Here is a 15,043-nt window from a genome sequence, read left to right as displayed (position 1 = left end):
CACAGTTCCAAAATATGCATATAGAGCTGTAAACAACCAACACTGGGAAATACAGGAGGCTACAGAGCCACACCCAAGAAACAGTGTAGTGACGATTGTGTTTTGTTTTCCTATTCCAGGGTGCAACTGGTCCTACCGGCCCCCTTGGAGCCCAAGGCCCCCCAGGTCTGCAGGGAATGCCTGGTGAGAGAGGAGCAGCTGGTATTTCTGGACCAAAGGGAGACCGGGTGAGTGCTGGTGCCTCTCTATGAGATCCCTAGAACTGCTTCTTTTGATAGGAGCTTGGTGCCACATGCAGTAGCCAAGTGCAATGGAAAAGCACTTTGCTGTGCTTTTTCTTTTTTCCTTACCTCAATCTGGGGTGGCTACCATCAAATGCAAGTTTTTGCAATTATCAGTTTATATTAGCTAATTATTAACAATATTTTTTGATATTCTCCAACAGGGTGATGTTGGTGAAAAGGGTCCAGAAGGAGCACCTGGCAAAGATGGTGGCCGGGTAAGTCTGCAGCAAAGCCTAACTTTTCCTGTTTAAGAACACCTGAAAATAAGCAACTGAAACTGGCAGATACACTCACCATCTATATCGCCATATACTGAGCCTCTTACGATCAGTGAGAAGAGTTGCACGGAGTGACACTTGCCCTCCCCGCAGACAAGCAGTGCTGTCTCCTTGGGCAGGCGGATCGCCCACCCAGACAAGCACCGGCTCCGACTGGTAGATCGGGGGGTCGGGATATGGGGACGCAAGCAGCCGTAGCTGACAGACAGTTGCCAAAATGGGGTTAGGAAAACGCTCGCTCTCCTAACACCATGTTGAGGGGTGGCTTCACAGGTGGGTTTGCCGCCGTGTTGCCACCGGGATCGGGCCCGATCCCAGCAGTCCACATGCGTGTGCAAAACCGGGCTGGGCTTCCTTAGTGCAGTCTTGCATGTCCGTGTGAATAGCCTCTCTGTTTCTTTTTCTTTATACATGCCCATATATACACATTGGACCGGGTCTCACGAACAGTGCGACACGGTTTAGGGCGTTGAGCGTGAAGAGTGGGAAAGCCCGCTCTCCCCACTCATGAGCGGGCAGGGAGCCCTGGGCGGCTGGATCGGCCGCCCACATGATGGCCGGCTCTGAGACGGAGCCGGCAGGGGGGTGGGGGGAGCGGGGCCCGCACGGCCCCCGCAAGCCCCAGTATGCCCTGCACAAGCACGCAGGGCATACTGGGGAGACCCCTGAGCCGGGAGGCTGCTGTTAAGCCTCCCAGCCGGAGGTCTACTCGTGAGTAGGCGCAGCACGCCGGCATGCCGCAGCTACTCACAATAGCAAAAAGCAGGTTTGCAGGAGCGCTCGCTCCGCAAACCTGCTTTTTGCCAGGGGTCCTCGAGCGGGTTAGCCGCTCCAGAACCACTGGGCTCGGCTGTGAGCCCGGTGGTTCTGACGACCAACAAAAATCAGGCTAGCCTCTGCTAGCCCGATTTTTGTTGGTCGTGAGAATAGCCCCATTGTTTTCTTTGCTCTTTAAGAAGAGAAAGAAATGACTGGAACACCAGAGAACTGTGATCAAATCATGATGAGAGGACTTTGGTTAGGGCTAGCAAGCCCTGAAACCTTGGTTATTCTTACACACAGGATGAAGGGGAAACTTCCAGGTGCTGGAAAAGAATTGCTGGATGTTTCAAGCCATTCTTATTGAGGCACACCTTGAATTGAGACATTCTTTGAAAGGGGATTTGAAAGCTTCTTGAAAGATTGGTCTACCAATCACTATTAGCCACAATGGCTGTATAGAATCTCCATATTCAGAGGCAGTATCATGAATACCATGAATGGTAGAGGGCTTTTGCCTTTGAGTCCTGCTTGTGGGCTTCCTGGAGACATCTGGTTGGCATGGCCACTGGGATGCTAGAATAAATCCTGATTTAAAGGTTATTTCTAAAGACTCTGTACAGTGTATTTAAATGGGTCAGGAAGCCCCACCCCAGCACTCACCCCCACAGCCCACCGCTCATGATTACAGCAGTGTTCATCTGAATAAGCGAACACCGCTGTAATCATGCGTGGTAGGCTGCAGGGGTGAGTGATGGGGCTAGGGCGGGACATCCGGCCCCATTTGAATTAATACCTTAATCAGGCTTAATTGGACCCTTGATCTGATCCAGCAGGGCTCGTCCTGCATTCTTATTTCATCTCATCTTGTAAGAGCTTCAGAAAGAACAAGGACATATTTTGGATCATCCTATCCAGTACACATCAAATAGCTTAAATGCTAAAGCGATGAGGGGAGGAGAGCTGGTCCTGTGGTAGCAAGCATGAATTGTCCCCTTTGCTAAACAGGGTCTTCCCTGGTTTGCATTTGGATGGATGACTACATGTGAGCACTGTCTGCTGTAAGGTGAACAGCCTCTGGCATGTTAGAACCATGTAGGTAAGGGAAGTCGGCAAGCCGGATCCGTAACTTCAGGATAAGGGTTGGCTCTGAGGACTGGGCCAGTCGGGTTGGGGTGCGAAGCGGGGCTGGGTGCAAGCCATGGCTGGAAGAGGGTGCAGCTCACGGCCATAGCATCTGCTTGCATACAGGTCCCAGGCTCACTCCCTGACATCTCCAAGTAGGGGCTGGGAGAAACTCCCACCTGAAATCCTGGAGAACCACTGCCAGTAAGTGTAGATAGTACTGAGCTAGATGGACTGGTGGTCTAACTCAATATAAGGCAGCTTTCTATGTTCAGAGGAAGGATTGTAGTTTGAATGGAATATGACTGGCCAGTGCCATTCTCTGTATTGTATTTTTGTGATTGGCTGTAAAAATGTAAGAGGAAATTCTTAAATAAGTAATAAGATAATTACATGACTATACTTCGATTGTATAAATAGCTGACCAATATCAGCCAAATTTGTGCCAGAGTGCTGAGAAAACAGCTAGTGTGCTGTCAGAAATAAAATAATCAAATAATTAAAGGCTCTTGTAAGCCCAACATACCCTTTCTCAGAGTAGGTTGGTGCAGCCACACCTGGAGTACTGCATACAATTCTGGTCACCACATCTGAAAAAGGACATTGTAGAACTGGAAAAGGTGCAGAAGAGGGCAACCAAGATGATCAGGGGCCTATAGCACCTTTCTTATGAGGCAAGGTTACAAACACAGCTCTTCACCCAGGCTTTTAATTAATGTTGTTTTAATTGGTTTTAATGCTGTTTTAAAAATTTTTTAAAATTTTTTAAATTGTTGTAATGTGTGTGTTCCCCACCCCACCCCCCACCCCCATTTTTATCTTAACAAATGTTTTATTTTGTTTTTATTTTGTTGTAAACCACCCAGAGATGTAAGTTTTGGGCGGTATAAAAATGGTTTAATAAATAAATAAAAATAAATAAACTTCAGGGGCTTTTTCATTTAGAAAAAAGACAACTGTGGGGAGACATGATAGAGGTCTATAAAATCATGCATGGTGTGGAGAAAGTGGATAGGGAGGAATTCTTCTCCCTCTCCCATAACACTAGAACTAGGAGTCATCCCATGAAATTGATTGCCAGGAAATTTAGGACCAACAAATGGAAGTACTTTTTCACACAACACATAATCAACCTGTGGAATTCTCTGCCACAAGATGTGGTGACAGCCAACAACCTGGATGGCTTTAAGAAGGGTTTGGATAACTTCATGGAGGAGAGGTCTATCATTGGCTACTAGTCGGAGGCTATAGGCCAGCCTCAAAGGCAGGATGCCTCTGAGTACCAGTTGCAGGGGAGTAACAGCAGGAGGGAGAGCATGCCCTCAACTCCTGCCTGTGGCTTCCAGCGATATCTTGTGGGCCACTGTGCGGAACAGGATGCTGAACTAGATGGGTCTTGGGCCTGGCCTGATCCAGCAGGGCTGTTCTTATGTTCTTAGGTTGCCCATTGCTCAATTCACTGCTTGGTTTTGCCCCATTTCTGTTGGCCTCCTATGGAGGCAGGTAATTCTACTGCAGTTCTGAAGTGGGTGTGTTTGGGTCATTCCTTGATGGAGAGATGCCAGCAGAATTGCCCACTTTCAGAAGAAAGGCCCACTGAGCCTCTGTATAAGTCATTATTCTGGACTTACCTCCTTCCATAAGGTGCAGAGACACAGAAGAATTATTTCCTAACTACAGACTCTTGCTGATAATGCAATGGGGAATTCCAGAAGCATCATGATTGCTCAGAAAACAAGATCCCCACTCTAACTGATTGGTTCCAAAAGGGATATTATATTATATTATATTATATTATATTATATTATATTATATTATATTATATTATATTATTATTATTATTTATTAATAAATTTAATCAATTAATATTCTGCCTCAGTTGCCCCACTTCTGTGAGCAGTGAAAAGTTCCAAGGGTTTGCAGCACTCCTTGGATACTGGTTTACCTTGGAGGAGCGATTACTGCAGACTTATGGTGCTTTTGTAATTTATTTGCATAAATATACCAGTTGAACATTAGGTGGAGTTGAAGAAAGTAGAGCATTCCTAAAGAGTTATATCAGAGAGCCAAAACTGCACCTTGTGATGCTTCAACTTTCTGCCTGGCACCTCCATTCTAGACCCTAAAATCAGTCTGTCTCTGTCCAGAAGCTGCCTGTAGTTTCTTTCACTGACCAAAACCCACATCTCCAGGAAATGGGGAAGGATATCTCACACATAGCATGCTGGCTATATCTCTGGTTCCTGGACCACTGGGGAACATGGGCTGCTTTTGTCAAGTCCCAGATCCTGACCAGACACTACCGTAGGGCATAATCCTTACACTCATAATGTTATTAACTGGTCTGTCCTGCAGTTGCAATGATGATGCCTAAGCTGATTTAAAAAAAATTTTTTTTAATGAAAATTACCTCCAATATTGTATCTCTGTTATCAAACGTTTGAGAAACACTATGTAATGTCTTATTCTGAAACTTCCAGCAAAGCAGGATACCTCTGATACAAAGAGACAGCACTTGTTTTTCATCACTAACACTTACCTTCCCTTTGCCAGGGTTTGACTGGTCCCATTGGTCCTCCTGGTCCTGGTGGCCCCAATGGCGAGAAGGTAAGAGAGCCTGTTCCAACTGGGTAATGCTTGGCTAGATGGTATTCCAAGCAGAGGCCATGAGACAACATGCAAGTCATGTGAAAGTGTGGAGGAGAAGGTTGAGGTGGGTGGAGCAGACTCAAGTTTTGAAAGAAGCCTATAAGCATCATAGTACAGATTCATGTTCAGTAGTAGCTCAGACTTGGTTTGCAAAGCATGGCCTCTAGGTGAGAAAATATTTATACTGTGTGACTGTACTTAAATTCAGAAAAGTGGTGGAAGGAGATATTGTGCAGAATCTATTTCAGTTGAGGGTTAGGTGGAATTATGTGGTGTGGTCCCCCAACCCCAGTGACTGCTATGTTGTTAGGGAAGAGTGTAACCAGGTAACTGTTGCTAGGGTGTGTGGCTTCAACTGGTCTGCTGTTGGGGAGAAAGGCGAATAAGTGACAGTTGGGAGTCATCAGTTAGTTTACTATTGCTTGAGGATGGTTAGGAAGAGCTGGTGAGATGTAAGAAAGAAAATCTAAAAAGGAAAATCGTAGAGGTCAACAAGAGGAAAGCCCAGAAAAGTGCCAAAGCAGGGAGGGTAATGATTTTCCAGGGCAGAGGGTTGGGTGCTTTCTCAGGTGAGAACCTGATCATATTGATAAAAGCATCAATTTAAGACCTATTTGGAAAAGGATAAGAAATTTCCTTCAAGAGGCATGTTTTGATAGGAAATTGTAAGAGGAAAAATTAAAAGGAAAAGGAGAAATTTGGTAGTTGGACTTTAAAAATTGAGAGTGACTAGAACTTCTCAGTTGAAGCCACAGTCTTTACTACTAACCTGGGAGACATGATGGAATAGCATGTAAATTTGTTCATATCATTTCACAACTAAAGGAGTAAGAAAAAGAAACAATTTTATTTTACTACTTTAGTCTATTATTACAAATAAAAATTGAGTTAAACCATTTACTTATTTTAGTACTGTGCTATCTTATGTGGTTTCAAGCTGTGCTCAAAGCTTTAAGTCAACCACAAGGGAGAAAGGTGACATAGTAATAGAAGAAGATTAAGCTCATGTGTACATTGGTGGCAGCAAGGAGAAAAAGTGCTATCATCACACATATGGACAGAGAAACAATTTGATGTGCTTTATAGGCTTGAGGTTGTAGTGAGGACCTGCTGTGTTGAGTTTCCGTGTTGAGTATTCAATCCCTGTGTACCTAGTACCTTCTCTTCTTACTCATGAAGGAGCAAGTAATTTTTCAGTACAAGAGCTAAGAGTTAGAATTGTTTGATAAGCAACAGTTCAAAACCATCTACCCCATGGCCTGTTTGGTCCTGCTGCTGTCCTACTCAGTTTTTAATGTATTTTATCTTCTAGCCTCACCACTAGGTTAGCAGGGTAGGTCTCCATAGAAAATATGTGTTTTACCCAGGGCTTTATAGACCAGTTCCCATAGTTTTGTATAATCTCATATTTCTTGTAGAATTGGCGGGATGAAGGGTTGTTGAGTCTTGCTCACATGTAAGATCTCTTCTGTCTCTTATCCTTTCTTATCTCCCCTAACAGTAGCAGAGCATATCCTCATTCCTAGGAGACTGAGAAAGGAAGCCAGATCTCTGCCCCTTTCCTTCAGCCCTCAGTTATGAACTGGAGATTCCATTGATTCACCTTTTTTCCTTTCTTTCCCTCCAGGGTGAATCTGGTCCTCCTGGGCCATCTGGTGCTGCTGGTGCTCGTGGTGCCCCTGTAAGTTTGATGTGACTATAAATTCTTCTGAAGAAGTATGTTGGAATAGGAGGAGAGCCATTTTGGCCTGTAGAATTCTGGAAAGCATAGCTCTTGGAGCTCTCACTCCTTATGAGGTTTAAATTATTCATAATATGGGAAGTAAACATGTGTACACCTGCTAAGCCTGTGCAAGCCTTGTAAAGTTCTGGCTTGAAACAAGCCAGATTTTACAATTTTTACCAATTTTTAATCCCCCCCCCAATAAATAATCAAAGATCAGAGGAGTGACTCATAGCTTTGAAAAAAATAACACAGAGTTCTGCCAGTGTGGACTTCATGTGTGTCAGATTTTATTACTTTATGCCCATCCATTCTGGAAATATAAAAGGGGAGCAAAGGGGGCATACTGTTACCCCAAAGAGCAGATTCTGCTGCATGGGGGTGGAATGATGGCCCAAGTAGGGTCTTCAGTTTTTGTAAAGTTTTGGCTTGTTTCAACTCAGATTTCACCATTTTTAGTCAGTTATTACAAACATTTCAAAAATTCACCAAAAAATAAGGTAATTGACCACTTCTCTTCAAATTCACTCCAGGGTCCCTGACCAACTTCCCCACATGTGTGGCACGTTTCAAGGCTCTAGGACCAACTGATTATTTTTTGTGGGGCTGGGGGTGTTTTGATTTCCCCTGACTGCTATGGGCGGGGGGATCCTAATTTAAGTTGGAATTCAGATTCGGATTCTGGATCTGATTTGATATCCAAAATCGCCAGAGCCCAAAGAATCTGAATCCAAAATTATCAAAGTCAGATCCAGTCAAATCCAAATTTTATGAATGCACATGAGCCTAACACCTATCATACTGAGTAGGAATGTGTGGGGGATCATATTGAGGAGCACTCTTGTTGCTTGGCTAGTAGCCCACAAGTACAGTTAGATCTAAGCTCTGATTGGATTTGTAGCTAAGCTCACATTGAATTCTTTCTAATGGGACACTTGTAAATTGGTGTCAGTTGGTGTCCGTCAACTCTTTGATCTTCTATTATTGCTAACTGGAGAAAACAGTACATCAGTGCTGGGAAGCTGTGCCCTACCATGCTGTGTAGAAAAGATAGAGTTCATTAGTGCTTCATGCCTCAACAGGACTGTGGAATGTTTGGTATAGAGCAGGTATGGCCAGCTGGTGGTCCGTAGGCCAGATCAGGCCCCTGAAGCAATTTGATCTTGCTCCCAGTGTCCCTACCAAATTGTAATCAAGTTGTGGTTAAAAACAACAATAACTCTGCCCACAATTTTGTTTTTCAAGAAAATAATCAATGGATTTCCATGTGTATTTCATATGCATATTGTTGTATTGCTATCTCATGCATTTTCCTGGGAGGGCAAAGTCACACTGCCAGTCTCTCTCCTGAGAGTACTTTTCCTTGAGCACATTTCTTCTTTAAGACCCATGGTCAATACTGAATGAGCCGGGTCTCACGATCAGTACACGAACAGGGAGGGAGCCCTGGGTGGCCGGATCAGCCTCCCACACAATTGCCAGCTCCGTGACGGAGCCAGCGGGGGCAGGGGGGAGCGGTGGCCGATCAGCCCCCGGAAGCTCCAGCATGCCCCACGCAAGCGCTCAGGGCATGCTAGCGAGACCCCTGGAGCCAGGAGATGGCTTTTCGCCTCACCTCCAGGGATCTCCTTGTGAATGGGCATGGAGCCACGCCGCGGCCACTCACGATAAAAAAAACTGGGTTTGTGGAGCACTCGCTCCACAAACCCGGTTTTAGGGCAAGGGCGTTTATGTGGATTACCCGCCTAGGAACCACAGGGCTCACAGCCGAGCCTGGTGGTTCACACGATGGGGCGAAATCGGGGTAGCCTCTGCTAGCCCGGTTGCACCCCATCGTGTGAATAGCCTCTCTGAGTGGAAGCCTATATCAGACTGATGGGAAATGTGGGCAGCCATTGAGGTGATTCCCACGATCAGTGGGAAGTGCCATAAGCGGGGTGGCTGGCCCGCTCTCCCCTCAGACAATCAAAAGGCAGCCCTGGGCGGCCGGATCGGCTGCCCACACAAGTGCCGGCTCCATCATGGGGCTGCGGGGATTGGGGGCCACACAGCCCTCCCGCACGGCCCCCGGAAGTTCCAGGATGCCCCACGCAAGTGCATGGGGCATCTTGGAGAGACCCCCAAGCCCGGGAGGCTGCTTGCATGACGTGGCGACACACAATAAAAAAGACAAGGTTAACAGTGCGCTTGCTCCGTTAACCTTGGCTAAAAGGAGGGGTACTTTGGGAGGTTTGCTGCCGAGAGCTGCACAGCTCCCATTGCAGCACACGATCGCCCAAAAGCGGGCTAGGCTCCAGCACACGATCGCCTCATTGAGATTCTCACGATCAGCAAAAAGCGAGCTAAGGGAGCCTAGCCCGTTTTTTGCTGATCGTCTGCTGCCACGAGAGCCAAGCAGCTCCCAGCAGCAAACTCTCCTAATTCCCCCTCCCCTTAGCCGAGGTTAGTGGAGTGAGCACTCCGCTAACCCCATCTTTTTGATCGTGTATTGCTGCGGCATGGCTCTGCACTGTGGCAACACACGAGGAGACCCCGGTGGGAGGCTGAAACAAGCCTCCTGACCCCGGGGGTCTCTCCAGGATGCCCTGTGCACTCGTGCACAGCATCCTGCAACTTCTGGGAGCCACACAGCCCCCGATCCCTGCAGCCCCCACTGGTTCCGTGATGGAGCCGGCAGTTGTGTGGGTGGCCGATCCAGCCGCCCTGGGCTGTCTGGAGATCATCTCCCTGCAAATCATCTGAAGGCGGGTCTCACCAGTTATGAGACCCGCCTCATTATCTGATTGGAAAAGGATAAGTGAGGGTGACTCAGAGAGAGGAAATGGAACTACAGTATGGCATCAACTTTTTAACAAGCTGACTATCCATGAGAAAACCTAGTAGTTCTAGCCTCTGGACTAGTGTCTGAAGAAAAGAGTTGCCCGAGAACACAGGCATGGCCATTTCTGGCATTAGGCATCCAGAGGATTATGTAAGTGGGGTCTCTCTAAATCTTTGGCCATGTCTATGGCTGATGGTTCTTTCTGTTTCAGGGTGACCGTGGTGAACCTGGCGCTCCTGGTCCTGCTGGATTTGCTGGGCCCCCTGTGAGTACTGCCTGGTACTTCCAGACTCCTATACACCTTTTCTTTTGTGACACACCCTTGAGCCCTGGCTGCGTGTCTCACCATACATTTTCTCCTTCATCCCACATGCAGGGTGCTGATGGCCAACCTGGTGCTAAAGGCGAGCAAGGTGAATCTGGCCAGAAGGGAGATGCTGGGGCCCCAGGCCCACAAGGTCCGTCTGGTGCTCCTGGCCCACAGGTTGGTAAATCTAGTTCCTCATCCTGAGCTGGCAATTGGTGGGTAGCAAGAGCTGGGTGGGAACTTTGAGATGCTGGAAGAAGATGCTGCATTTTCAAAACAAAGGCCAGCATTCTGGACAGAGTTTGGAAACTAGGTTGGGGGCTTATAGTTTAATGCTGGATCAGAGTGATAATCTGAAGCATCTTAATTCTTATGGGATTGGAGGTCGTTAGTCAACTGGGTTAGATAAGTTTGTGAAGGACAAGCCTATCAAATGGCATTAGCCATGACGGCTATGTGGAATCTTCATGTACACAGGCAGTATATTGCTGATGGGTACCAACAGGAGAAGTTGGTTGCCTTTTATGCCCTGCATGTGTGTTTTCCAGAAGCACCTATCTGGCCACTGCTGGAAGCAGAATGCTGGATTGTGTTGACCCTTAGCCTAATATAGCAGGGTTTTCTTATATAGAAATTGAATGAATAATAATGAATAATATTCTTATATCCAGGTTCTCAGCAGCCTTAAGCTGGCCTTTCTCCACTGATTTCCCTTGGCAATCTATGTGGAACCTTCAGACTGGTACTTCTGGACACATGTATTTGGCCCTATCCATCCCCAGCACAGTACCTCTAGTGACTGTTGCTGGTGTCTATCTTACGTATCTTTTTAGATTGTGAGCCCTTTGGGGACAGGGATCTATCTTATTTATTTATTTGTTTTTCCTCTCTGTAAACTGCTTTGAGAACTGTTGAAAAGCGGTATATAAATATTTGTTGTTGTTTGGGTAAATACAGTTTTCTAATGTCAGAAGGGCTGTAGAAGCCAGATATCCAGGGTATAAAAATAATTCCAGTGAAGAGTAGGCATTTTGATTAGGGATGTGCAAAAAATTTCGGGCACAGAACGATCTGTGCCCGAAATGAGAAATTTCGGGTGATTCGGGGCCGAACCGAATCACCCCCGATGTCCCCTGATATTTTTTGGGCCCGAGCCGAATCACCCGAATTTCAGCCCCGAAAAATTCGGGTGATTCGGTTCATGGTTGATTTGGGGGGATTTTTTGAAGTTTTAGTGACTTTGGGGCAGTTCGGGGGCATAGCATGGGATCTGGGCAAAAAGAGTGGGGTGGGGTGGTAGTGCCTAATGGGTGCAGGCTACCATCCCAATTTCAGGGGGATCGGGCAAAGGGCTGATTTTGGGGAAATTTCTGAAATTTTCGTGTCTTTGGGGCAGATTGGGGCAGAAAGTGGGGCCTGGGGCAGAATAGTGGGGTGGGGTGGTAGTGCCTAATGGGTGGAGGCTACCACCCCAATTTCAGGGGGATTAGACAACGGGCTGATTTTTTGAGAATTTTTGAAATTTTAGTGACTTTGGGGCAGTTTGGGGGCAGAAAGTGGATCTGCCCCAAAAGAGTGGGGTGGGGTGGTAGTGCATAATGGGTGGAGGCTACCACCCCAATTTCAGGGGTATTGGGCAGAGGGCTGATTTTTGGGGAATATTTGGTGTCTTGGGGCAGATTGGGGGCAGAAAGTGGATCTGCCCCAAAGGAGTGGGGTGGGCTGGTAGATAGTGCCTAATGGGTGAAGGCTACCACCCATCCCCAATTTCAGAGTGATTGGGCAGAGGGGTGAATTTTGGTGAATTTCTGAGGTTTGTCTTCATAAGGTGAAGTGTGCTAAATTGACTACTTCCTCATATTCATAGTGAGTGTGAAAAAGTGAAAGTGGGGTCATGAGAGTTGTTTAATTGAAAAAAATCACATTTGCTATGATAGAATGAGAATTCACACCTCAGAAGTTTCTGAGGTGTGAATTCTCATTCTATCATAGCAAATGAGATTTTTTTCAATTAAACAACTCTCATGACCCCACTTTCACTTTTTCACACTCTCAATTACTATGAATATGAGGAAGTAGTCAATTTAGCACACTTCACCTTATGAAGACAAACCTCAGAAATTCACCAAAATTCACCCCTCTGCCCAATCACTCTGAAATTGGGGATGGGTGGTAGCCTCCACCCATTAGGCACTATCTACCAGCCCACCCCACTCCTTTGGGGCAGATCCACTTTCTGCCCCCAATCTGCCCCAAGACACCAAAACCAAATATTCCCAAAAAATCAGCCCTCTGCCCAATACCCCTGAAATTGGGGTGGTAGCCTCCACCCATTAGGCACTACCACCCCACCCCACTCTTTTGGGGCAGATCCACTTTCTGCCCCCAAACTGCCCCAAAGTCACTAAAACTTCAAAAATTCCCCAAAAATCAGCCCTTTGCCCAATTCCCCTGAAATTGGGGTGGTAGACTCCACCCATTGGGCACTACCACCCCACCTCAAAATTTTGCCCCTGGGCCCCTTTTTTACCCCCTGAATTGATTCAGATTTGGATTCAGATTAAATCCGAACCGAATCAAGGGTGATTGGGGTGGCCCATATTCGGGCACAAAACAGAACAGGGGTGATTTGGTTCGGGTCCCGAACTGAATCACCGAATACCCGAATTGCACACCCCTAATTTTGATGGGGAGGGGACTATATTTCCCAGCCATTGCCTAAAGACAGCAGCAAGTTCTGCCAATTGATCCCCTGGACTTTGCCTTAATCAAAACAAAGAAAAGCCAAATAGGTTTAGACTTCCCAAAGTATAACTAAAGTCCAATTTTCACAAATGGCAGTGTGGTGCAGTGGTTAGGGTGTTGAACTGGGGTCAGGGAGACCTGAGTTCAAATCCCTGTTCAGCCATGGAACTCACTGGGTGATTCTGGGCCAGTCACTTGTCTCTCAGTCTAACCTACCTTAGAGGGTTTTTGTGAGGATAAACATAACCATTTAAATCACTCTGGGTTCCTTGGAGGAGGAGTGTGGTAGAAATGTAAAAATAAATAAAATAAACTGGTGTCTGAACTGTAGGGCCTCATGCTGTTTGTACAAATGAGATACCAGGAAGAACTGTACTAGCCTAGCTTTTTCTCTGACTGCTAGTTTTCTGTCTTTCTTCATGGAGAAGCTTTCTGTCCTGTGAGTCCCTGCCTACAGCTTGAAGTGATATAGGCCAGACACTGGCTTACCATTTCATCTATTTGTGATGCCCAAGGCAAAAACACAGTTCAAGAACTGGTAGCAATGACTTCTGCAGCACTTTTCAACATGCAGGATGCCTAGCAACCCTATTTCATTTATTGTCACAAAATCCAACAGGCAAAGATTTGCACCTATTGCTGTATATCACACACTTAGACACACACAGTCAGTCAAGTTAGCATCAAGTGACAGACGATATATGCTGAAAAGGGACAGGGAGGTCTCTCAAAAGTCAGAGGAAGACTGGTTGCTTGTTTCAGTCATGCAGATTTAGGAGAACTGCCAAACTCTGAGTTCAAAGACTAATATTTATCTTCATTATGCATCATTTTTTGTTTCCTCTCTCTCTAGGGTCCAACTGGTGTGACTGGGCCAAAGGGAGCACGTGGTGCACAGGGACCCCCAGTAAGTATTTTGTGAATAATCTGAATTCTTTTTGTAGCATGAGTCAAGACCTTGAGGCTATTCACACATGGGCTAAGGGAGTCCAGCTTGGTTTCTGCTGTGCGTGTGAACCACTGGGAGCCATGTGGCCCCCGGTGGTGGTGTGGCAGTGAGCCCGCTTAGGTAGTCCGTTGCTTAACCCAGGTTTTGGGTGTGAGCGTGCCCAAACACTGGGTTAATTGATCATGTGTCTGCCGCGGCTGCTTGCAGCTGCAGCAGACACACTCGGGAAGGAGGGGGGCTCCCAGTAATGCACTACACATTTGCGCTGTGCATTATTGGTGCTCTGGAGGGTGGGACACTACACTGTGGTGAGCTGTGGCTGGGTGTGGGAGCGCTGGATACAAGCCGCTGCTCGTCTGGGCAGGAGATCCACCGACCCAGCGATGGGTGAGTGATTGTCTGCGGGGAGAGTGGGTCAAACCCACTCTCCCTGCAGACCTTCTTTCGGCACTTCACACTGCTTATGTGAAGCACCTCGTTATCTTCTACCCTCTCCCTTCTCTTCCAGGTACCTCAGCCATTCTTGCAAATATATTTTCTCTCCTTTAGGATAATTGTGCTGATGGGTTTGTTGGTTGGTTAATAGTTTGGATTAATTTGACAGCAATGGTCTGAAATGCTAGCTGCCATAGGCCACATTGTTCAGCACCTTGGAGAGCGACAGCCTATGATTACACCACTTCACTGCGAGTTATATCTGAGCAGTGGCAGGGAACCTCAACTTGCCCCTCACCTAGTATCATTAAAACTACCCCATGCTGCATCTAAATTTGGTCCAATTCCTGTCTCTTGAGGCTGCGTCAACCCAGGTGGGGTTTTGTGAAGGATATGGGCAGCATTTCCTAGTTTTAAAAGTTTCCTGCACCTACTTGCCAGCTTCCCATTGCCACTTCCTCTTTGGAGTTGCTCTGTACAAGCCTCCACTCCTTCATTTCAGTTAAGGCATGTGCTTGTGTTTGAGAGAGAGAAGCTCTTCTCACGATCCGTGAGAGGAGCTACTTCCAGGTCTGTGGGGAGAGCGGGCTCAGCCTGCTCTCCCCACAGACGAGCAGCCACTTGTAGCTGGGAAGCTGGATCGGCTGCCCACACTGCTGCCAGCTCTGTGATGGAGCTGGTGGTAGCTGTGGGGATTGGGGGCTGTGTGGCCCCCGGAAGGCTCAGGATGCCCCGCGCAAGTGCGCGGGGCATCCTGGAGAGACCCCTGAGCCTTGGAGGTTGCTTGCAACCTCCTGGCCGGGGGTCTACTCATGTGTCGCCACGCGCTGTGGTGACACACGAGCAATGAAATGAGGTTAACAGAGCACTCACCTCATTTAAGGGGAGGGTGTTTTAGGCGGGCTAGCCACCTTGGGAGCACCGGGCTGGCTACGAGCCTGGTGGTTCCCACAATCCACGGAAAGCGG

General features: G+C 47.1%; 1 protein-coding gene across 3 annotated transcripts in view; it reads left to right on the top strand.

Moving 5' to 3' along the window:
* COL2A1 (collagen type II alpha 1 chain) overlaps nt 1-15,043 on the top strand; it is a 137,781-nt gene that overhangs the window by 92,597 nt on the left and 30,141 nt on the right. For all 3 annotated transcript variants that reach the window (XM_053298390.1, XM_053298391.1, XM_053298392.1), the window contains 7 exons: nt 120-227; nt 446-499; nt 5,000-5,053; nt 6,723-6,776; nt 9,851-9,904; nt 10,016-10,123; nt 13,545-13,598. In XM_053298390.1, coding sequence (XP_053154365.1) covers nt 120-227; nt 446-499; nt 5,000-5,053; nt 6,723-6,776; nt 9,851-9,904; nt 10,016-10,123; nt 13,545-13,598 — 486 coding nt within the window. The remainder of the gene's footprint in view (nt 1-119; nt 228-445; nt 500-4,999; nt 5,054-6,722; nt 6,777-9,850; nt 9,905-10,015; nt 10,124-13,544; nt 13,599-15,043) is intronic.

This window comes from Hemicordylus capensis, chromosome 2 (genome assembly GCF_027244095.1).
Source record: "Hemicordylus capensis ecotype Gifberg chromosome 2, rHemCap1.1.pri, whole genome shotgun sequence".
Classification (NCBI taxonomy): Eukaryota; Metazoa; Chordata; class Lepidosauria; order Squamata; family Cordylidae; genus Hemicordylus; species Hemicordylus capensis.
This window is presented reverse-complemented; position numbering and strand designations above follow the sequence as displayed.